General features: G+C 45.1%; 1 protein-coding gene across 5 annotated transcripts in view; it reads right to left on the reverse strand.

The window, feature by feature from the left end:
* The window catches only part of TGFBR3 (transforming growth factor beta receptor 3), a 166,938-nt gene that overhangs the window by 121,764 nt on the left and 19,939 nt on the right, over positions 1-25,235 (reverse strand). For all 5 annotated transcript variants that reach the window (XM_087930157.1, XM_026700317.2, XM_026700314.2 and 2 more), the window contains exon 2: positions 16,139-16,314. In XM_087930157.1, coding sequence (XP_087786283.1) covers positions 16,139-16,199 — 61 coding nt within the window. In that variant the 5' untranslated portion in view covers positions 16,200-16,314. The remainder of the gene's footprint in view (positions 1-16,138; positions 16,315-25,235) is intronic.

The following is a 25,235-nucleotide window of genomic DNA, read 5'->3' on the forward strand; positions in this document are numbered from 1 at the left end:
TTCACAGCCGTGAACTGCTGACAGAATATTGTAACACAAATGGAATATTCCACTTAGAAAGTGATCAACAAACAGCATGGGGGCATGAATGCTTAAAGGACTGGCATGATGATTGTACGTATCTAAATAAATGACAGCTTGTTAAATACTGGCTTCTGCGTAGGGAATATGCATACCTATCCATTCCTGTTGCAGACAATCCAGCTGTTTAAGTTACACATGAAATAGTGTAAAAAAATAAAACCCCCAGTGTTTTGCTTCGAAATGAAGCATCTGCTGTCGGAAAAACAATTGCTGTCCTGATGTGCTCATTAAAAAATGCTATTGAACTCCCACAGTTCTTGCAAACAATAAACTTTTCCACTGGAATATATTTGCATGTGCCAACACTGTTGTTTAATGCTACTCAAGGTTTTGATTATATAGATAAAAGGCATGAAGTGCACAAATGCCAGATGCTTTTTCTTCTAAAATAAGCTTTTGGGTGAGTTTTCTTTTACAGATATTAATTTTTAAAACTTTCGGTGCACATATTTATGACATTTTTTTCAACAGTAAAACATACACTATATGTGGCTACTACTAGTTTGATTTATTCGAAGGCATTTTTTTCTGCCACAGAAAATCTTGCCTTATCAAATCTCCGATCTTCAAATATTGTTTAATTATAATTCCTACTGAGAATCAGTTAAGGCATTAGGATAGAAACTAGAAGACCATGAGTCCAATGTGTCTAGTGCTGTGGTGGCACAGTGGTGAGAATAGAGTACTGCAGGGTGATTCTGCTGGCTGCCGACTGCCAGCAATTCGGCAGTTCAATTCTTACTGGTTCAAGGTTGACTCAGCCTTCCATCCTTCCGAGGTCGGTAAGCTGAGGACCCAGGATTGTTGGGGGAAATATGCTGAATCTGTAAATTGCTTGGAGAGGGCTATAAAGCACTGTGAAGCGGTATATAAGTCCTATTGCTATTGCTATTGATGGTTGGTTTTCCTGAATACCAGGCTTTCAGGATTTCCCTAGTCTTTTATGTTTGATGTAGGATGCTATTCCCCAGTTGAGCCACTGGTTGAGTCTGTCCATCTGTTGTGAGATTAAGGAGTTTTCATCATATCTTCTGACTGCTAGTTTGTGTTGATGGATGCACTCAGCTAGTCTTCTGCCTGTCTTATATAGTGGCTGTTTCAGTCCTTATACGTTATGCTGTTAATGACTTTTAATTTTTCTTCTTGGGCAACTAGGATTTTTTTGTTTGTTTGTTCAATTTCTTTGATTTAGTTGGTTCTACAATGATGCCGTATGTGTGTCTGTAATAGTCTTTTAGTTGCTTCTGAGATGTTTTTTATTAGATCAGCGCTGTCAAACTCTCGGCCTGCAGTCTGGATGCATCACATGCTGGTCACGCCCACACCCGGTTTAGCGAATGAGAAAATGGGCGTTGGTAGAAGTTACCCTGAACGCCCTTTCTATCTATGCTGCGAGAGAGCCCAGAATGGGTTGAACTCCTTCCTATGACATCATTAAGCTGAGTCTGTATTAAGATATAAAAGCCAGCCCCCGGAAGAGACCCCAGCTTTGGCGAAGATACTTGACAGACTGAAAGGTGTCTCTGAATGCACAAATGAATACAGAAATATGACTTACCCTCTCCGGATGAATCAAGGGAGGGGCTGGGCTCTCTCACAGCATAGATAGAAAGGGCATTCAGGGTAACTTCTACCAACGCCCATTCTCCTCCATGCTGCATCGAGAGCCCAGGATGGGACATACCAAAACTTGCAGGTCCACGGGTGGGTCCTCATCCTGCTCATCACACTGACTGTTGAACCACTCGTTGAAGCACCCGTCTGCCAAAGGCTGTAGTTGCCGAGGCAAAGACATCCAGATGGTAGTATCTGATGAAAGGAGACGGAGATGTCCACGTGGCCACACGACAGATCTCCTCCAAGGGTGCCTGAGTCACCCAGGCCCCAGGCAGCCGAAGTGGCCGCGGTTCTGGTAGAGTGCGCCGTCACACTTCGGGGAACCGGAAGGACCGCAGGTTTGTAGGCCTGCTCAATGCAAGATCTGACCCACTTGCTAATAGTAGGAGAAGAGGCCTTGTGCCCCAAGTGAGAAGGGAAAACAAAACAAAATGGCTTCAGACTTCCTGAAGGAGAAAGTGCGCTTAATGTATATTCTAAGAGCCCTACCTACGTCTAGCGAGTGCCACTGCTGCTCTAAGTCATGGTGCGGGAGGGGACAACATAATGTCCTGGGACCTGTGAAACAGGTGCTAACCCTTGGAATAAATGAGGGGTCCAGGCTGAGGACAACCCTATCATCGTGAAAGGAACAAAGGTCCTGTCTGATGGAAAGAGCAGCGAGCTTGGATACCCGTCTGGCTGAAGTGATGGAAACGGGGAACACTACCTTCAAGTCAAGAAACAGAGAGACAATGTTCTAAGGGGTTCAAAAGGAGGCTTTGTAAGGGCATAAAAGACCACATGAAGATCCCAGGAAGGATACCTGTGAGCCACCAGAGGGTGCAGGTTGGAAGCCCCTTTCGAAAACCTCCTGACTGAAGGGTGATGGGATAAGGAAGGAAGCGAACCCCATGAAAGAACTGAGGAGAGGGCCTCAACCTGCCTGCGTAAGGTGTTGGGGGCCAAACCTTTCTCCAAATCATGCTGAAGGAATCTAAGAACCTCTGCCAACTGGGCTAAAGCGGGAAAGAGAGAGACCCTCCCTACGGCACCATCGGGAAGAGCCTTCCAGGTGGCATCATAGATGTGCCTTGTGGGAGGTTTGCGAGATGCCAGGATAGAGATGATGACCCTTTCAGGAAGATCAACCACCTCTAGCCGCTAGCCACCTCTAGCCGCTCAAGTGCCACATGGTCAGCTTGAGCCACTGGGGCTCTGGGTGGAGCAGAATCCCCTGGTGAAGGGAAATTAGATGGGCTGGGATCCTCCAAGGAGAAGCCACTGACAGGTTGACCAGGTCCGCAAACCAGGGCGTCCTTGGCCAATAGGGTGGCAGGAGGAGGAGCTCCGCTCATTCCTCCAACATCTTCTGAATTACTGCCGGAATGATGGGAGCGGGGGAAAGGCATAGAGGAGACTTTTGGGCCATCTGCACCGAAGGGCATTGGTCTCCTCCACTCCCTGGCAAGGAAACCTGATGAAGAATCTGGTGACCTGGGCAATTTGAGGAGTGGAGAAGATCCACCTCCAGCGTTCCAAATCTGAGGGAAAGGTCCCTGAATAGAGAAGGAGGAATAGACCATTCTGCCTGGTCGACTAGGCTCCTGCTGAGCCAGTCGGTCTGGGAGTTGTTGATCCGTCGAGATCGACAATAGGTGTTGCTCTGCCCAACTGTAGAGCCTCTCCCATGAGGGCTCTGGACCTCGTCGTCCCCCCCGCCAGTTGACATGAGCCATGGCAGCCATGTTGTCCATAAGGACTAGAACATGAGAGCCGGTCACTGAGTACCTGAAATGCTTAAAAGCTAGAAAAATGGCTTTGAGCTCTAGCCAATTTATGGGAAGGGCCTGTTCTGACCTGGACCAAGGTCTGGAGTTATCTGGCCCTGCATATGGGAACCCCAACCCAGGAGGCTGGCATTGGTGGTTATCACTAGCCTGTCTGGGACCCTGAAAATGAGTCCCTTCGAGATTAATGGGGAACACCACCAATTGAGAGATCTCCGGATTTGTGGCGGGAGCAGGACCTTGATGGATGAGCGGCTGGTTCCTGCTCGTTGGTAGGGAAGCAGGAACCATTAGAGTGGACAAGAGTGGAAAAATCCGTGGCTCTGGAGATATGACAGGGTAATTTGCAGATCCCGATGGGCTGCATGGATGAAGGAGGACAGAATCAAAATGTTGTCCAAGTAGCATTGGATCCTCACTGGAACAGAAAGCAGAGATGCCATCAATGCTGCCAGAACCTTCGTGAAGACCCTTGAAGCCGATGAGAGGCCGAAGAGAAGTGCTCGATACTGGTAATGAGTATTCTGATAACAGAAACGGAAAAACTGGCGATGGTGAGGCCAAATGGGGATGTGGAGGTAAGCCTCCATGAGATCAGTGGAAGAGAGGAGATCGCCCTCCCGAACGCTCTCTAAAATAGAATGCAGAATCTGCATTTTAAATAGCCTGTATTTTACAAATTGGTTGAGAAATTTTAGATCCAGGATGGTTCGCTATTACCCCTGAGGCTTTGGGAACGATGAAAAGGTGAGAATAAAGCCCACATCCCCATTGAGAGGGAGGAACAGGTTTGAATAGCTCGGATTTCAAGAAGGAGTTGAATGGCCTGATTCATGAGGTCTTGCCTTGAAATGTCCCGAGAGAAAGGACAGATCAAAAAATTGGGGGGGGGTTCATTAGGAAGTCCAATTGTAATCCTGACCTAATAGTGCTGAGTACACAGGCATCCGCCATTGACTCCTCCCATTTGGAGGCAAAGAAGGCTAGGCGATCTCCGATGGGTGGGGAGAATGAAGGATTACTTAGAGCGACGGCAGGAACAACCCCCACCCTCCCGAAAGGGCTGTTTACCAGTATAAGGAGCTGGGCAATAGTCGGCTCTCTTCCCAGAGGAAGAGAGAATTTTACGTTTATCTCTGGTTTCGATGAGATAAGGTTCCAGAGCATCGCCAAAAAGCTTATCGCCTGCGAATGGAACTGAAACTAGCTTCCATTTACGGCGTGACTCCGCCTGCCAATTTCTGAACCATAACAGTCTTCTTGCTGCTACTGAAGATACTATGGTCCTAGATGCAAATTTGGTGGAATTGAGAGTGGCATCTGCAGTGAATTCTGCTGCTGCGATAATCTTATTAAGGCCTTGGTGAGACCAAAGGTCAGATGTAGGCAATCTAATCTGGAGTTGGTGCAGCCACCATATGGATGCCCACGTCAGAGTGCCAGAAAACGGGAACGAGGCCAGAGCCGGAATATCAACAGAAGGCACTGCCAGGGAATTGTCCAGGGCTGCGCTGATGTTGTAGAAACACTTATCCAGAGAAGATGGGCGAGGACCTGCCAAAGGGGAAGCGCACTGTTCCTTGACTATGTCCAGGAACAAAGTGGGAGAAGGCAAAACCCCTCCATGCACTACAGGCTTGAAGAAGAATGAGTCTCCCTGGCTAGAGGGAATTCCTTGTGGCTCGGGAGCCACTTCCTCTGGGAACAGCTTGGCAGTGACCAAGGCCATGCTGAGTAATGGCCTGAAGAGAGAAGGATTGAAGACCAATGCAGAGGATGTCTGCTCTGGGCGAGAGTCCTCTTCCTCTGAAAGATTTTGGTCAAAGGTCTCGCCCTCTTCACGTTCTGAACGAGAGGAGTAACTGTGTTCAGATGGTGAAGCCCTTCCCTCCTCATCAACCTCCTCCCATTCTGGTAGAGAAGAATGGACCCTGAGGTCCTGGGGCCTGTTTAAATCAGGGTGATGAGGCAGCTTATAGATTGAGAAGGGAGAAGGGCCTTGTTGTAGTTTGAAGGAAAGGAGAGGCTTAGACCAGAGCATTCAATCAACAAGGTTTTATTCAAAGAACGGGGGTTGTCGCGTCTGCCAGCTAACAGGCAGACTAGCTAGCGAACAACGGCTGGCTTGGCTTGACAGCCGGCTTTATATAGCCGACTGTCCAACGGAGCCAGCCAATAGGAGCTCACTGGTACTCCTGCTTAAAGAACGGACCGGTTGGAAACCCCAACCGGTTCCCAAGACATAACACCCTTCCCCTAGATGGGAACACGTATAGTCTTTGAGATATGCCGGTGGTCTGTGTTGGCGACCAGAGCGACGTAACTCAGGAGAGTCACTGGGCGATGACAAGTTCGAGGAGTCCTGGTCAGAGTGCGTGAGGGGGCCGAGCCAGGCTCGGTGCTGCAACTGGAACCCGGGAAAGTCTCTGCCTTCGGGCTGGGTTGGAGAATAGTCTCTGCCCGAATGGCGGGTGCCTTCGCTGGGGAGAAACGGTGGCGCCCGGCTGCAGTCCCGGTCTACTGCCTGCTCCCTCTGCTCCATTGGAGATGGCTGGTCTCTCTGGGAATCCTCGACTGGACCTTGGTGTGGAGTCTGAGAATCGTCTGGTGGAGACGGGTCTGGGCTGGTCAGGCTGCTCCGTCGCCTCCACAGCTGGTCCAGGTGCCTTCGCCATACACGACCGTCTTCTAGCTGGACCCGATAAGATCTCGGATCTGTGACAGCCACGACCTTCCCTGGCACCCACAGTGGGTTCCCCGCGTAGTTCCTAGCAAATACTAGGTCCTGAATTGCGAAATCCCTGGCCAGACTGTCAGACTCCAAAGGGTGTCTGGGCAGTAGTAGGGTGCAGCCTGTCTAAAGTAGTCCTCAGGCGTCTCCCCATTAGCAGTTCGGCCGGGATTTGTTCGTAACTGTGCACGGTGTGGTATGCTGGCTTAGGAGGAAACGAGACAGTTTAGAATGCCAATCCTCTTGGCCGAACCTGGCCAACGCCTCTTTGGCCGATCTGACTGCCCTTTCAGCCAACCCGTTGCTAGCAGGGTGGAACGGGGCCGTGAGGACATGTCTGATGCCCAGATTGGTGACATACCTGCTAAATTCGTTTGAGGTGAACTGGGGGCCATTATCGGAGACCAGTGTGTCAGGAAGTCTGTGAGTTACTAAAAGGCGAGTCAGGGCTTTAGCAACTGCCTGGGTGGTGGTCGTGGGAAGTAAGGCCACATCTATCCACTTTGAATATGAATCCACGACCACCAAGAAGGTCTTGCCGTGCATTGGCCCGGCCAGGTCGATGTGAAGCCGTGACCACGGGGCATTGGCACTTTCCCACTTAGTGGGTGTGGCAGTTGGCGGGGCTGCCCTAGATTCCTGACAGGGTCGACACGAGCTTACCCACTTGGCGATCTGATCGTCCATCCCGGGCCACCAGACGTAACTGCGAGCCAACGCCTTCATCCGAACGATGCCTGGATGGCCCTCGTGTAGCACCTTCAGGATGGGTATGCGAAGGGTGGTTGGGATGACGACTCTGGTACCCCACAACAGGCAACTCTGCAACTTAGAGAGCTCCTGCTGGCGAGTTTTAAATGGGGTGAAATCAACTGGATAGTTAGTTTCCAGCCACCCCCTCCCTACCCAGTCCAGAACCTGGGCGATTGTTCTGTCCTTTCTGGAATGTGATGCGATGTCGTCCGCAGTCACTGGCAGCTTGAGCTCGTTTACGTCAAAATGGCATGCACAGGAGCTGGGTCCTCGACTGGGGCTGGCAAGGGACAGCGGCTGAGGGCATCAGCGTGGTTTAATTTTTTCCGGGATGATAGACCAGTTTGTATGCGAGTAAGCCGCCAGGAATAAGGTCCATCTGGTCATCCTGGGCGACAATATCTGTGGGGTTTGCTTTTCCCCTGATAATAATCCTAGAAGCGGCTTGTGATCGGTAATGAGTTCGAATTGGTGTCCGAATAGAAATTGGTGGAATTTTTTGACTGCTGCTACTGCAGCCAGGGCCTCCTTATCAATTTGGCTGTAATTACGTTCAGTCGCTGAGAAGGTTCTTGAAAAGAAGGCAATTGGTGCCTCGGAGCCATTGGGGAGTCTGTGACTTAAGACAGCCCCTATCCCAAAAGGGGATGCGTCTGCGGCTAGGACCAAGGGGAGGCGTTGGTCAAATTGGATTAAGACAGCCTCAGAGGTGAGTAGAGATTTGACTGTCTTAAATGCATGGTTTTCTTTGGGTCCCCAGTGCCATGGTGTGTTTTTGTCTAAGAGTCTGTGCAATGGTTCAGCGACTGACGCCTTGTGTGGGAGAAATGAAGCGTAGAAATTCAATAACCCCAGGAAGACTTGTAACTCGGTTTTGTTGGTAGGCGTGGGTGCCTCGTGGATGGCCTTGACTTTAGATTCCACCGGGTGGATGCCTGAGGCGTCTAGCCTGTATCCTAGAAAGTCCACCTGCCTAGTGGCGATGGCACACTTCTCCCGTTTTAGTTTGAGGCCATGCTGCCTGAACTTCTCTAATACTGCCCTGACTCTCTGGATGAGTTGGGGTCTGTCCCTGGCTGAGACTAAGATGTCATCGAAATATGGCACTACGCCGGGAGACCTTGGAGAATTCGCTCCATCAGTGATTGAAAAATACCTGGGGCTACACTTACGCCAAACTGGAGCGTTTACATCTGAATGCCCCTCTGTGTGTAACTATGGTCTGTAAGTCAGCCGTTTGATTATCCACAGGGAACTGTTGGTATGCCTGTGACATGTCCAGTTTGGCGAAAATGGTGCCAGGTTCGAATGTGTGTAACAGGTGCTGAATGACTGGGACAGGATATGCGCTAACCTGTAGATAACGGTTGATTGACATCTTGTAATCAGCACAAATTCTTAGATTACCGTCTTTTTTTAGTGGGGTGACTATGGGGTCTCCCACTTAGCGAAATCAGTGGGTTCTATCACCCCTTGTTTGAGGAGCTTGTCTAGTTCCGCGTCCAATTTGGGGCAGATGGCGAAAGGTACTCTTACGTGGTTTTAAGCGAACGGGGACTGCTTGGGGGTCTACTGAGAAGGAGATGGGAGTGCCATTATAACAGCCTAACTCGCTACTGAAAACGTCCAGAGTAGTCTGAGAATAAGGAGTCAACATCAGAAGTTGAGACAGCATGGACTCCTTTTATACTAAGGCCGAGAGAGGGGAACCAATCCAACCCCAAAAGACTAGGAGGGCACCATTAACAACCACTAAAGGCAAATGGCCTTTAAAGGCTTGGAATTTAACGAGGAACTTGCCTTTCCGAGGACAGGGATGTTCTTTCCTTGGTAGTCTCTCAAGGTGAGATGGCACTTTGAAGCTGGTTCTTTGTCAGTCTGGGCTGGATCTTTCTTAGCGTGTCCCATGAAATGATTGAGAGCGCTGACCCCGTGTCTACCTCCATGTGGCAGGGATTACCTTCTAATAAAACAGAAAGTGTAATTTTATTGGGGTGTAAATGTGTGGTTAGCTTGGTAGCAAGTATAGCAGTTTTCTACTTGCCTTCAGGAAACAGGAGAAGAAGGATATTTTGTGGAGAAGTGCGCACTGCTGCCTGGCAGACTCTTGCGAGGTGACCTTTCTTGTGACAGTTGTGGCAGGTGGCGTTTCTGAACCTGCAAGATGCCCGGGAATGGGAACCTCCACAGGTCAGGCACAAAAGAGTTTGTTTTGGGCCACTGTTGTTTCTTTGCCTCGCTCCTACCTGTGGCTGTCTCATCGGCTTGAGGCGATGAACATCGGAGTATTCAGCAGGGTCATCCTCACTCACCGCTTCTTCCGAGTGCACGGAGGAAGTGCTGGGCTTGGGTGCGGTGCCCTGGATCTCAGCTGCGGATTGGGCTGCAAGTTCTGCAGCCAAGGCTTCTTCAACTGCCTGGGAGAGGTTTAGGTCTTTTCTGGCCAGCAAACGCCTCTGGAGCTTTAGATCCCTTACCCCACAGACGAGTTGGTCGAGCAGCATATCGTCCAAATAGTTTTTAAACTCACAGTGTAGAGCTGCTGTCCTCAGGGCTGCCATGTATTGATTGATGGATTCCCCCGGCTTGCTTCCTCATTCTAAAGGCGGCGTCTTAGCGATCTGGGATGGTTTTGGCGAGTAGTGGTTGGAAAGCGTTTCCATCAGCTCTGGCCATGGGACGTTCCTGATCTCTCGTGGGGCCAGGAGTGCTGTGGCGGTGTCATAGACTGCAGCCCCACAGTAGCTGAGGAAGCAGGATTTCTTCCTCTGTTCCGTAGCATCAGCCAATCCGATGGCATCGATAAAGTGGTTGAAGCGATTCTTATACTAGAATCCCATTTTTCCTCATCGGGTTTGAATGGTGGGAATGCTGAGTTGACGTTCATTTTTGGACCCCTCAGTCTCTTGGTAGACTGGTCTGTCTCACTTGGTGCTCGTGGTCTTGGTTTGATGCTGACTGTGAGCGTTGGCGGCTGTGGCTACAGCGCCCTAGGCTCGCTCAGTGACTTCAGCTTTCGATGAGGCGCTTGTATTTTCGTGCTCTTTGCGGCGTTTGGCGGCTGTGGCTACAGCGCCGTAACTGACAGCGATTCAAATTTCGCGCCGTTTGTGGTTGTGGCGGCTGAGGCTCTCAGCGCCGTAACCGCTTTAGTGGCTTCAGTTTAGTGACAGCAATTAGATTTCGTGCCCTTTTGTGATTGTGGCGGCTGAGGCTCTCAGCGCCGTAGCTTGCTCTAGCGACTGCAGCTCAGTGACAGCCGTTTGAATTTTCGCACCCTTTTTGGCGAGCGCGGGCGGCTGCGGCTTCAGCGCCCGACTTTCACTAGCCGTGGTGCTCTAACCTTCGCGACTCTCACTGACAGCGCCCGGCCTTCACTAACCGCGGCGATTCTAACTCGAGCGGCTCTAACGCCGCACTTTCACTTCCCGATGACAGGAGTCTGAGTCCGAGGCTCGGTAAGCAAAACGGCTGGCTCTCGTTCTTTGAACAAAATGCTTCTGGCTAGCCTTCCGATCCCATCCTCGTCGCCAGTGTTGTAGTTTGAAGGAAAGGAGAGGCTTAGACCAGAGCATTCAATCAACAAGGTTTTATTCAAAGAACGGGGGTTGTTGCGTCTGCCAGCTAACAGGCAGACTAGCTAGCGAACAACGGCTGGCTTGGCTTGACAGCCGGCTTTATACAGCCGACTGTCAAATGGAGCCAGCCAATAGGAGCTGCTGGTACTCCTGCTTAAAGAACGGACCCGGTTGGAAACCCCAACCGGTTCCCAAGACATAACAGGCCTGAACCCTTTCTGGAGGTCAAAGGATTTGCTTGAAGCCTTCAGCCAATCCCTGCCTAATGGCCAAAGAGACAACATCTTGGATATCCCCTGGTCTATACTCAAAGGTAGGGGCAGAAGGCCGAAGGCCCACTGCTGAGGGAGTGAAGGTAGCTTCAGGCCTAGATTGAGAAGAGGTTTGAGGCCTGGAGAGAGGAGGAGGAATATAGGGCCCAGAAGCTTGTTGGAAATAAGGCCCAAATCTGCTTAGATCCTGAGGATCATTGTACTGCAAAAGCCTCAGGAGACAGGCTCATAGATAACTTCTCCTCCCCTGGGAGGGCTTGGCTGGGGCCCACAGGTAGCACCTGAAACATGCTGTAGTTGCACTCCCTTCTGTTGAATAGTTCTGTTGAGCTGCCTCTCTAGGGCTGCATGTCTGTGCTCTTCTTCCCTCAACTCAACCTGAGTTGCCTTCTTAGGGGCTAGAGCCTTAGCTCTGATTTTAGTAGCCACCTCTCTCTGGACTGATTGGGTGCACTGCCTACAACTTTTTCTCTTATTGGCTTAAGAGACTGTTCCACTGGGGGTGGGGGAGAACAATGCCTGACCCTTATCTTGCTCCATTGGAAGAATAAAGGCTCTTACGATGGAAAGAAACTGTTTGTAAATTTTTTGTATTAAGCCCCTCAGGGTATAAATTGCCCCCCGGGCTTACAAAATGGCTGCTCACCTCGTGGCGGAAGGCTTCAATCCAAGATGGCCACTGACTATGGGAAACAGGCTCCGAGAGCGAAGAATTTCTCCTTAGGCTATAAAGAGCCCCGAGTGAAGTCAGCAAAGGAAAGGGCAGCCTCTGGCCACACGATCAGCTGGCTGACGCTGTTATCGGTTTGCTGATCGCTTTTTACGACCACTCAAACCGCAGGCGTGGGGGAGGTCTACAGATGCTGCCCAATTTGCCTGAACAGCGCTCTAGCAAAGCTGCTCCCAACCTTGCTTGAAACGAGGAAAAACGGCACTGAAGATCGCTGGTGAGTGTTATCTAACAGAACGCTTTCAGAGACACAGCTACTGACTGAAAGGAGCTGAGTCAAAAGCTGGGTTCTCTCCCGGGGGCTGGCTTTTATATCTTAGTACAGACTCAGCTAAATGACATCATAGGAAGGAGTCAACCCGTCCTGGGCTCTTGATGCAGCATGGAGGAGAAAAGTCCCGATAAGTCACATGATGCCGCATGATGACAACGTGAGTTTGACACCCCTGGATTAGATGTTTCTGAGATGGTTTTGATCACTAGATATGTAAAAAACACATTTACAAACCATTCAAAAGAAAAAAAATTTAAAAACCCAAGAAGGAAACAAGAAGATCAGAGCAATGCTCTCCTGCAGCCAAATGCACACACAGATAAGCAGGAATTAACACCAGACAAACATTCAAGTAGAAAACAATACCCTTATCAAGGAACTATCAAGGAGGCCACCACACTCTCATCAACACTTGCAGTGCAAGCTACTGTACCTAAACAATCAGCAAACCCCATTGTCGTTAGCAATTTGACACGATCTGCAGCACATCTTTTGCATTTTCAAAAGCCTCCAAAAACTAATTTTAGAAAGTGAGGCCCCCGATCATAAAAAAAAATATTTTGTTCCGATGTGATAATTCTGCACTTTTTATTTGTTATGTATAATGACATTCTTCTTTGAAGAAAAAAAATGCAGCAAAGTCTATCCCGTTTTTAGACACAAAATTCCTCACCCTAGGACCAAAGCAGAAAATACCAATCATCAAAAAGACTTGAAGCACTAGAGCATTATTTTTTATACAAAATGAGAATTTATGTAATCCATAAAAGAAACGGGAACATTAAATTTGAGGGGAAAGATAACCTGCTCTCCATCTCTGAAAGTTGAAGCCTTAGTTCTTAATAATATGGATTACTTATACAGACAAGGCACAGTGTTCTTCTATGCAACACATATCTTAATTTCTTTCAGTTTCTCTTTATTTGGGATTTGGCTTAAGCATTATTATTGTAAAGAAATAGTATTCATGACTTATTTCATACTTTTCATTCTTAAGCTAGCTACTTCAGTAGATAGCGGGGATAAAAACAAACAAGACTAAAACAATTTTTTTTGACAACCATCTCTAGTGCAATTGTGCTGCAACTCTCAGCCACGACAGGTTTACAAATTCTTGTCTCCAAGAATTTGTTTTTCCAAGCCCCAGAATTTTTTTTGACATACCACTGTTTTGATTTGTGACAAATAGCTATGTTGATTTACTCCCACCATAGTGCATTCTGTTTGGATAAAATTAAGAAACTATTTGATAGTATTGCAATAAAGGATTATGGATCTTATCTCCCAGCCTGGGTTCCAACTATTGTATCCATGTATTATTGTATCCATAACTATGTTTTAACTTATACCTATTATCTTGTAAGCAAATGACAAACCAAATAAAATAAAAATAAAATAGTTAAGTATTCTAGAATAATAATTCTGTTTTCCAGTTCAGGGCTATTTGAAAGTAAAGTGAGAGAATGCATATGAAGCAATCTGAACCCTTCTTGGAGCATTAAACGTGTTCACAGGCTTTACATTGCACTGTAATGTAAACATCTTCCTTCACATTGCATTGTATATCACGCCTACTATAAGCATATGTATCTTATTTATATAAGGGTTTGTTGCAAAATAAAATCATTACAACATCAAGGCATCATGCAGGGTAACCAAACAGAGTTTGTACTGGCCATATGCCTTCAGTCAAGTTTAGCGCTGGAGAAAGTCCCAGAAGGTTTAAAACTCATTCTTCAAAGAGCATTATTTTCCATGTATCTGATGTAGAAAGAGGTCAGATTGTAATGTTCTCTATTCCTCCCAAGCCAGATGGTCATTATTTCCATAATGAGGACATCCCAGATTTAGAGCAAGTCATCCATCTACTATCCATTCTCCTCCACTACATCATCTGCCCTGGACCATTTCTCTGATGACCATTCCTGCCCTCGATATGTTTGAGCTAGAACAGAACAATCTAAGTATCTTTAATCTGGTTGACATTAATATATTTTTTAGAATGCCATCAATTAAGATGTCTGCATGAAGTTTACTGCAGGTGGTAGGGATCTGATCCAAATATATATTATTGTAGCTTTGGACAACACTAAACGCAAGCGTCTTTGTGTCTGAATTATGCGCCTGTTTCATTTTCTCTCAGCACTGAGGCTCAGGGGATCACTCGTGCTCTTATGACCTCACAGATGGACTCTACATGGGGCTGCCCTTGAAGGCCACTTGGAAACTGCAGTTAGTCTAGAATTCAGCAGTATGGGCTGTACTGGAAATGTCATGGTATGATCGAATGACATCACTGCTCCATGAACTGCATTAGTTACCAGTCAGTTTCCAGACACAATTCAAGGTGATGACAAAGCTCTTTGCATAAGGTCAACTTAGTTCAGGGACTGGGATCTTTGGCACAGGGATTGCCTATCTGAGATAGTTCCTGCCTATTTTATAAGTTCAGATAGTGTGCCAGGTTTCCTTAATGTCATCTATTAGAATCTTGGAAGCATACGTTTTCTGTTGAAGCCCCTGCTCCCTGAAAAACTATCCCCCTATATACAGAGGTGGGCTTCAAATTGTTTAGCAAGGGGCTCTCTGCCCACATGACCACTCAACGCCACTTCCACCCAGTCACATGACCCTCCCTAGCCACGCCTACCCAGGTTTTGTTGCTCCTGGTGTGGGAAATGGGTCTCTCTCTCCCCCCCCCCTTTTTCACTCTTTCTCTCCTCTACTAATGTGCCATGCAGAGTCGCCATCTGATGGGAAATCACTCCAAATCAAAGCTTTGCTACGATTGGTGAATGGTTCTGACAATAGAGAGACCCACAGTAAAATTTGTTCTAAGTTGCTCAGGATTGCCCTAAAGGTAGAAGAATAGAGTTGAATAGAGACATAGCCGTAGTATTTTCTACTACCTTGATTCATTTTATCATAAAGCTAGATAGACTGAAATATATAAAATATCTAACTAGGCCTTTGCGTAAAGTTGCTCCGAGCAGTTAAATGAATTCTTTGTGAAGAGTTTCTCCCTGAAATGCTGCGGTGAGCCTGCTTTCTGGATGGGCTGATGCAGCTGCTTTCCCAGGTGGTCAGTGTGTAGGTCTTGGTTTATGTCTGAGTCTGCACAAACACTTCTACTGCGACCGCTGGCAGAGTGAAGGAGTTGTGCGACGAACTGAGAAAGCCTTTGACACAACTGCCTCAGCATTTTGAGAACGGATTGTACCCTTGTGCCAACACACAGCAAAGCACCCTTTCACAGGAGATCTGCCCTGCCTAGCAATTCAGGACAGAAACTGCTTAATTTGTGATCCACAGAAATATGACAGAGAACAGCCAAGAATATCTGTGTTTGACTTTGTCCTTCCATTTATTTTTGAACAGACACACAGATTATTTTTAAAGAGAGACAGGTTTGTAAACAAACTGAAATATTTTGCTTTATTTTCCTCATCCGCAATGGAGCTGTATTCTTATTTTCCATAACAACAGAGGGATCTTTCGAAGGGCTTAATCCAAGAGGTGTGATTTTCATAATTCTGCTCTAGGCAGACAAGGACTGCTAAGTTGGGGAACTCCACAGCCAAAACTGTCTACAGAGAGCATTCTCTGCCATGTCTTACATAACAAAACCTCACCAAACATTTCCTGAAGAGATTTCAGTGTAAAAAAGCTCACACCAAAAAATCCAATCAATAGGTAGACAAACTTCAATTTTTTCAATACAGAGAAGTAATTCAAGCACTTTTTTTTCCAGATCAAGCCATTCTTACTCTTTGAATGGCATGCAGTGACACACTCTTGAAAGGTAGGACGGGGGCAAAAATAAATCAGCCTTAATGCAGATTTAGTAACTTTTCCCTTTTGTTGTATTAAAATGAAATGTTAGGATCCTGAGAATCATAATCAGGCACCCTTGGGCATCAGACTGTGCATTTATACTAATATAAGTTTCTTAATGTTACTTCCTGTTATTCAGTAATTGCTGGATATAAGGAGAAATTTCCTGACAGTTAGAACAACTAATCAGTGGGTGGACTTGTCTCCAGAAGCTGTGGTTGCTCCAAACAGTGGAAGTTTTTAAGAAGAGATTGGACAACAGTTTGTCTGAAATGGTGTTGGGTTACCTGACTTAGCAGGGGGTCGGACTAGAAGACCTCCAAGGTTCCTTCCAACTCTGTTATTCTGTTATTTCAAATCATACGTATAATTATGTGCTTTTAGCCAGTGCAACAAACGATTAACAAAATATTTCACAGTAATTCTATAAAAAGCCATTTTTCAAACTAAGTGCTCATTACATAAGGTACACTAAAGTCCAAATAATTTCTCTTACCTGGAAATGCTAAACATCCAATCATCAAAGCAAATGTTGGAAGGATACAATAGGAAGTCATTTTTGCCACACCCCAAGTTCTGCAATTATCTCCTTTCAGTCGAGCTTTGTATCACCGCTGATCTTAGAAAAGGATTAATGGGGATTCTTTGAAAGTTTTCCAGCCTTTTAATGACCTGCAAAAATGTTCAAAAGTCAATTTTAGAACATTGTTTAAGCAGACATTATTTTCCGTTACCTTTCCACAAAAACAAAGTTAGCCAACATATTTTTTTTCAAAAAATCTTATTTTATAAACCATCAGAGAGAGCAAGAGATTGTCTTCTTGTCAAAAACTTAGTTTTCTCTAGCTTCAAGGTTTAAGTCAGGGGTGTCCAAACTTGACAATTTTAAGACTTGGGGACTTCAACTCCCAGAATTCCTCAGCCAGCGTTTGATTTTAAAATTAACAAGGTTGGACAACCCTGCTGTAAGTCAAAACCTACTACACTTCTGTGTTACCACTAATGAGAAGGTAAGGAAACTGACCAGGAACTGGTAAGGAGGATGATTATAGAATTGCTTTCCTTTTAATAACATGTTACTATGCTGCATTTAATATTTATACTTAGATGTCTAAATTATAAGTGACCTTTATTGATTCAAAAATTCAGCCGGAGCACTATAATTATTATTTTATTCTTTTGAGTAGCTTATATAAATTAAAGTAAATTACAATATTTTAAAGCATCTGTGTTATAAATAGGGCAGCTTCCCTCACTTTATGGCCTGCTGAGATGAACTTGACTTCTATTCCCAGAAGCAGTACTCAATGATCTTATTTTTGTGTGTGAGATTTTATCTGTACTGGTTTTGAAAGATGGTGAACTAAAACATTGCCTATTAGCTATCAGAGCACTTCCAAAATCCTACACGACAGGGTTCCCTAGTCTCTAGCCCATGGACCAGTACTGGCCTGTAGCCGGATAAAAACCAGGTCACACAGGGTGAGGTGAAAGGTAAGTGAGTGAACGAAGCTTCATGTCTATTTGCAGCCACTGTCCAGTGTTATCATCACCATCTCAACTATACCTCAGATCATCAGACGTGAGATTCTCATAGGAGCGTGAATCCTGCTGTAAACTGCGCATGCGAAGGATCTAGTTTGCACAATCCTTCCCCCCCCGCCCCCGCCTATGGAAAAATTGTGTTCCACAAAACTAATCCCTGGTTCCAAAAAGGTGGGGGACCACTGCTGTTCACCAGATATCTTAATCCACCAATTTTCTTGATGCTCCTTTCATATTTTATATATATTTTATATTTTCATTTTGTAGGACTTCGTCAGGTGAGAAGCACCAGAAGCACACATTCAGTTTCAGTTAAGTTGAGTACTGCTTCTGGGAATGGAAGTCAAGTTCATCTCAGCAGTTCATATTTTATATATATTTTATATTTTCATTTTGTAGGACTTTGTCAGGTGAGAAGCACCAGAAGCACACATTCAGTTTCAGTTAAGTTGATTTATTACTCATGCTTATACACAAGAATCTAACTAATAGTCAGCATTAAATTAATGCTAGGTTAGAGTTAATGGAATTCAAGATGAATTGGACTTCGATTACTTGTGGCAACATAACGACTCCAGGCTAATTCCTCTCTTAACTCTGCCTCCATGCAACCATCCCTTCCCACTTGTGACTACATGACTGTGACTTTGTCGCTTGTGTCCTTATGATTTATATCAACTGTTTCCTAGTATGATTTGATTGCTTATTGTACCCTATGACTATCATTAAGTGTTGTACCTGATGATTCTTGACTCTTGATGAATGTACTGTATCTTTTCTTTTATGTACACGGAGAGCATTTGCACCAAGACAAATTCCTTGTGTGTCCAATCATATTTGGCCAATAAAGAATTCTACTCTATGCTCTACCTGCTCTTCACCTACAGGCATGCCATAAAGATCCTTATCTCCAATCCAAAAGATTCCAACAGAATAGGATAGCGGCCTTATAAATCAAACCAAATCAATCAAGTACTAAATGCAAGCATCAGAAAGAGCAATTTTGTTAGGATAGGGGTAAATATGTCTCTTCCAAAATCTGGTGACCTGATGCAAAAAAACAAATACATTATGTGATTTTCTTCTTTTAATTGACCCAAAGACTTCCGCTTGTTTTGACTTGCCCCATCAAATGACAACAGAACATCCCTGTCGTAGTCTCAGAGGTCTTTAAAAAAAGACAACCTTTAAAATCTTCATTCTGGGTTGTGTTTGGATGTTTTTGCTGTCAGTTACTTTAGTTTCTTTCTCGATAACATCTATTGGCATTCTCTTGTACTGTACAGGTAGTCCTCAACTTACAATAGTTCATTTAGTGACCATTCACAGTTACAACAGCACTGAAAAAAAGTAGCTTAAGACCACTTTTCGCACTTATGACAGATACTAGACAAGTGACTGACATTTATGACGGCTGCAGTGTCCCGGGATCATGTGATCACCTTTTGCAACCTTCTGAGAAGCAAAGTCTATGGGAAAACCAGATTCACTTAACAACCGTGTTACTCATTTTACAACCGCAGGGATTCACTTAACCACTGTGGCAAGAAAAGTCGTAACATGGGGCAAAACTCACTTAACAATTTCTCACTTAACAACATGAATTTTGGGCTCAATTGTGGTCATAAGTTGAGGACTACCTTTAGTTTGTTATTTTATTTTATTATAACAAACTTCAATAAAGTTTTTATTTTAATGCCTTCAATAAATCGATGAACGCTAGGCGCTAAATGGCCGAAACATACCTATGCTGAGGCAAAAGGAAGACTCAGAGAAATCCAGAGATTTCAAACAGAATGCTAAATGCAAGTATGGTGACATGCATGCTTGACATTTCAACACATTCCCCAACGCACTTACACACACACACAGACACACAAACATATGGAATGCTTTCAAGGCAAGAAAAGACAAGCTTTCTCCCTGATATGTTCACCATGGTTCTTGGTTCTTCTTCTCCTCCCTTCTACGCGCACACACACACACACACACACACACACACACACAGACACAAATTAAAGCCATCATTCTGTCCATATGTAGTAGAAAAACAATTATGCTGTTGACTTTAGAACAAAATAATACGTTCTTCACAATGCATACCAAGCCTAACCACAGATTTACTGGAAGTTCACCGATGGGTTTCCAAAAGTAAAAACATGTGAGGTATATGAGGCTGAATATGCTTCTTTTTTTCCTTCAGAAAAGTAAACTCCTATTCCAAACAGGAAGGCCGCATTTATTCTCCTAACTGAATCAGAATCAAATCCAGAAAATTGATTTTTCGCTGCCCTAAAATCCTATTTGAATGAAGGTTGGTAAGTAAATGTTTTAAGAACACACACACAGGAAAATAAATACAGGTAGTCCTCTATTTACAATCATGTGTTTAGGGACCATTCAAAGTTACAATGGCACTAAAAAAAAAAAAAGTGACTTGTGACCGTTTTTCACACAACGGTTGCAGCATCTCCATGGTCATGTGATTTACACCTTCAGGTGCTTGACAACTGTCTCATGCTTATGATGTTTTGCAGTGTCCTGCAGTCATGTGATCCCCTTTTGCGAACTTCTGACAAGCAAAGTCAACAGGGAAACCAGGTTTCACTTAACCACCGTGATACTTATTTATTTATTTCATTTATATTGCCGCCTATTCCGCCCATGGCAACTCGAGGCGGCTTACACAACGTAAAACCATATTTAAAACAAAAATAAAAACAATAAAAACTAACAAAAAGAATCAAATAAATTAGTAAAGTGCAATAGAACAAAATTTGGGAAAACAAAAAACAAAACAAACAATAAATCGAAAACCAACTCCCACCCCCCACTTCTCGATGACAGCAGATCGCACTAGCCACCTGATGGGCTCCATCCCTCTCTGAGTTCCCCAGGCCCACTGGCAAAATCAGTGCCTTTCGGAAGAGTGTTAGTGAGGAGGGGCCATTCTAATCTCTGGAGGAATGATGTTCCAGAGAGACAGAGCCACCACGGAGAAGGCCCTTCTTCTGGGTCCCACCAGGTGTATCTCCCTCAGAGGTGGGACCCGCAACATTCCCTGCCTCCTCGCTCTAATGGATTGGGTGGATGTGACTGGCAAAAGATGTTTCCTTAGATAACCCGGACCCAAGCCATGAAGGGCTTTAAAGGTGACAACCAGCACCTTGAATTGCACCTGGAAGCAAATCAGCAACCAATGCAGCTCCTGCAGGAAAGGTGACACATGTGCACACTGGGGTCTGCACAAAACCATGCGGGCCGCTGCATTTTGCACCATTTTGCACTTATTTAACCACTGCAGTGATTGGCTTAACAAATGTGGCTAGAAAAGTTGTAAAATGGGGCAAAACTCACTTAACTAATTTGTCATTTAGCAACATAAATTTTAGGCTCAATTGTGGTTGTTAAGTCAATGACTACCTGTATTGTTTTGATGCAGTGTGTCGGGCTGGAAGGTGGAATGATGAGGACGATGCTAAGCCACCAGTCAAAAGAAGGCATTTCAGGGAAACTTGATTTTGACGATTAGAGGAAATAAGAAGAAAAGGGAAAGAGAACGTTGGAAATTATTCTGGCTGGCTAAGATTGAAAAAGAACATTGGGAACAACATTGAGTAAGGCAGTGGATTGACTATTGTGGTTCTAGGAAATGATGGTGGTAGAGGGGAAATTGTGATTTGTATATCACAAAAGAAGCAAGGTGTGAATAAATATTTAGTAATGGCAGGCATCAGGATAGTTAGGTTAGTGCTGGAGCCTGACAGATGGAAGATTCTGACCTAGTGCCAGAGAAATACTCAGGATATGCCAACACATGAGTTCCCCGCTGTGGTTTTTGGAGGCAATCTCTGGACTCCTTCACCCCAAGTGAGAACCTGGGGAGAGGGAGAGGACTGTGCTTCCTGGGATGGTAGTTCTTGGGGCAGTAATTGAGGAAATTGGATGGTTGGAGGGACTTCCCTTTCCAAGAACGAGAACCTCCAAGGTGAGCTTCTCCAGATAGCAAAGATCTGATGAGAGCAAGTCTGAAGAAGTTACAGTGTAAGAAAACTGGGGTTAAGAATGTGGTTTATCCAAGAGAAGTAGCTAAGCAGTAAACCGCAAAATGGGAAAGACGATACAACAGTTAAGTATGCTTTTGGGAGCTTGAGTCTAGGAACAGCAGGTGGAAAGCAGAGTGTACCAGAGTTGCAAAGGGCATAGGAAACGATGGTGGGTACATGGGGAAGCTTTTATGGGGAAGAGAAACTGGAGATTTGGGGTCAAGCCCCTGTTCTGGCCCTCAGTCTCTTCCCAGGGGTCCTAGATGTCATCTAGATATAATGTTAGATATCAGGCAGCCTAGAGGTACTGCTGATTGTACCACTTGCCCTGAGGCCTAACGCTTTCCCTACCCAAACTGCTGGACCTCATCACTGAGCTGCTAGAGGATTCCCCCTGGCATTAGGTGGTGGGGAACCTCCAAGCCATGGGAATGAGATTTACTTGTGTTTTCATGGCCTCCATGACAACCAAAGGCTTGGGTCAAGTCATCACAGGCCCAGCGTACAATGGGAGGGAGCACAATTAATCTCCCTTTTACTTTGGAGCAGCTGGAACTTGTTTGGAAGGAGGAGGATAGGACGGTAACATAGCTCACTCCCTTTTGAGAAATGGTGAGTCAGAAAAAAACTTCCCCTGGGCTTCTGTGATCATTTTGCTAGGCACTTGTAGACAGATTTGTTCATATCTGTTGTGGATTTGAGGTCTGCTGGACAGAATCCAATGAGACAATAAGTGTGATGTCTTGAAGAGTTATCTGAGACAGGATTCTCTATGGAATGAGCTCCATCGGCGTGAGATGGATCCTTGGCTCTCTTCCCTGGTTTGAACTGCTAGGGAGGGGACTAAGTTTAGGAACTGGTGAGTGGCCTCTTTGAGAGAAGAAGGACTCTTTCTGGCCCTGGAAGAGAGATGGTACCCCTTTCTTCAAGAGACCCTTTCTCAAACCCAGTTATTTTAGGCAACCACTGCCCTAACTTTTCTTTACAGGGGAAAAGTTATCGAAAAGGTGACAGACATCCCTGAATGAAATGAATGAACTGGATGCCTCCCAATCAGGTCCAGACCTGATGTCAGATCAGAAATGATACTGGTTACTCTTACGATCCAATGGGATCCTTGTCTTGCCTATTCTCTCAGCAGCCTTCAATATTACCTATCAATGGAGGAATGATGCTTCTACACAGAGTGTAAAATTAGAGCGGTTCTGCTCTTTCCAGAGGAAGAGATTCAACTGGCATGTTTGGGGAAGGGCCTCTCTCCTAATTGTTTCAACAGTTATTTAAAATCGCTGGGCGAGACGATCCATCAGGTTGGGGTGATTTGTCGTCAACAAGGTAATGATACCTGGTTAGACATTTCTACCTATGTTGGTCAGGAGATGTGATGGAAGTCTTGATGTGCTGCCCATGGGAGACAGATGAGATGGAACAAGATTAATATGAATCCCGAAGCTTCATTTCTTTTGTCAAAATTTCCTTGGTTCCAGAGCAGTTCCATCTTTAGCTTTAGAAAGAGAGAATACCTCTTCCCCAAAGAAACAGGTATCCAATTGGAGTTTTTCTTGGATTTAAAATTCCTGCTAGATCGGCAGATGGAGGGCTGGAGACCTTGCATGCTTTCTAGTAGTATATTGATTTCCTGAGTGCATTTTCTGGCAATAGTGTATCATGCCCTTTTCATCTTATATTTGGACTATAGCAATTTGTTTTACATGGGATTGAGCCTGGGCCAACAGCTGGGCAACAGGCCGATCTAACGCGGCGACCCGGGACAGGGGGGAGCGCTTAAGGCATGCGAGCCGGCCCCGCAGGAGGTTGCCTTAAGACAAGTCAAAAGCTACACCGGCACAGAATGCAGCATTTCACCTATTGCTGTCTGGTTCCTGTTTCAGCAAAGTAACACATATTGTATAACACAGTAACTGATAGCAGAAGCTTCACTGGCCATCAGTTGTCTTCTGGATCCAATTCAAGATGCTGTTGATTACTTACAAAGCCCCTTATGGCTTTGGTCCTCACTACCTTTGGGACCAAGGGGAATCTGCTCATTGCCTGCAGATTGCAGGCAGGCTGGCAGTGGAGGATACCTCCCCAGGAGGTTAACTGGGTATAGCTCTGGTTGCAGAGCTTCTCAGCCACAGCCCTGTCCCTCTGAAAGAGTATGTCCTGTAGGCTTGGAATGACCCTTCCTTGCAATCCTATCAGGCTGGCTTTTTGGAGCAGAAGATGCTACGGAAGCAGAAGAGGCTATATAATTGGGGATAATTCTTGTGATGATGAGGAATGGCAGTAGTAGGATTTGATTTTTGTGTTATTTATTGCTGTGGTTTTACTGTGTAGTTTTATGCGTTTGACAAGGTGGCCTACAAATACATGGAATAAGCAATAAAGAAATAAAAATAGTTCTCAAGCTATTTAATAAGTTATTAGTCCTCATCCTCATGTAAAGTCATGAGCGTGTACCGGTGGTAGGATTCAAAGATTGTTACCACTGGTTCGGTAGGCGTGGCTTGGTGGGCACGCTTTGCACACATGCACACTTTGCGTGCGTGCACCAAACAGGCACTTTGCGCAGGTGCAGCAGCGTTCCATCTTACCTTCTGCAACCTGCACTCTGTCGCTTCAGCAGCTGTCGCGCGGCACTCTGCAGTGCCACGCAAAGCAACTGCTCTTCAAAAGCAGGGAATAAAGGTGAGTATGGAGCTCATGCGGGCGGGTGGGCCCAACAGCAAAGTGGCAGAGAGAATAGGTTCGATCTCCAATGCTCAGTGGCGCTACCATCTCGGCAGAACTGAGCCGAACTGGTAGAATACCACTACTGGCATGTACGTTTCAAAGAAATATATCAAGAAGAGGAACTCCTTATTTAAGTCAGCCACCAAGGACCTGGATCATACAGCAGGGATTCAATGATGTCAGTGGAAGGACCCCAGCATAATTGCCAAAGGAACGCTCTTAAAGTATATTCAAAGGGCAACATTAAATTGATTTATTAAAATATATACAGCATGTCATTATGATTAATGGATTGTTATAAAGTTGTGTTTCCCATTTTTATTCCCTCCGCCTCCTCATCTATGGCTCAGTAACTTTTATATTTATCTCTCCTTATTTGCAAAGGATAACCCCCTGAAAAACATTAAGGCAACTTTGCAATTGCCCACCTTGCAAATGACATCTTTTTGTTATTAGTAATGAACAAAAAATAGACAAAGTCTGCAGAAAAATGAAAGCAGCCTTCCCAGAAACATATTTCTAAAGAGCCTTTTAAAATTAAAACCAGCCCAACAGCTAAATCATATTACAGTTTTTAAATTCAGAAGGGCATTAACCTTGGCCCATTTTAATGCTCTTCTTAACCAAGTCCTGAAAAGGAAATTTTTTTAAAAAAATCCATATACGGATGAATTATGCCATGTGTTCCCAATACCATCAAATCAGCATCTTATGTGCTCCTTCATTATTCATTTTATATGGACACTTGTCTCTTTCTTATTATATCATTGCTATTGTTAAGAGCCGTGGTGATACAGTGGTTAAAATGCAATATTGCAAGCTAACTCTATCAACTGTCAGCAGTTCAATTCTGATCGGCTCAAGGTTAACTCAGCTTTCCATCCTGGAAGTCTGTAAAATGAGGACCTAAACTGTTGGGAGCAATATGCTGACTCTGTAAACCACTTAGAGTGCTGTAAAGCTTTAGAGCATGTTGAGTTAATTCCCCGTTAGGAGAATGAGTGCACACAGGGAGACGTAGTGAGAGTGGTGAGGAATAACACACAACCAGCACACAGATACACTGTATAGTAAAATGTAGGTTTTTACTTCCAGTAAACAGTTAAGTAAAGTCCAACAAGCAGCCTAAGTCATATACGGTTAAAGCAATCAGTTTTTCAGTCCAGGGATAATCCAAATATCAAAGTCCAGTATCATAAACAGTTCAGTAACAGACTTACATCAAATCCAAGAAGGACTATGATCAGCAACAGTCAATAGGGAAAA

Source organism: Pseudonaja textilis, chromosome 3, assembly GCF_049901715.1.
Source record: "Pseudonaja textilis isolate UNSWEBS1 chromosome 3, rPseTex1.2, whole genome shotgun sequence".
Classification (NCBI taxonomy): Eukaryota; Metazoa; Chordata; class Lepidosauria; order Squamata; family Elapidae; genus Pseudonaja; species Pseudonaja textilis.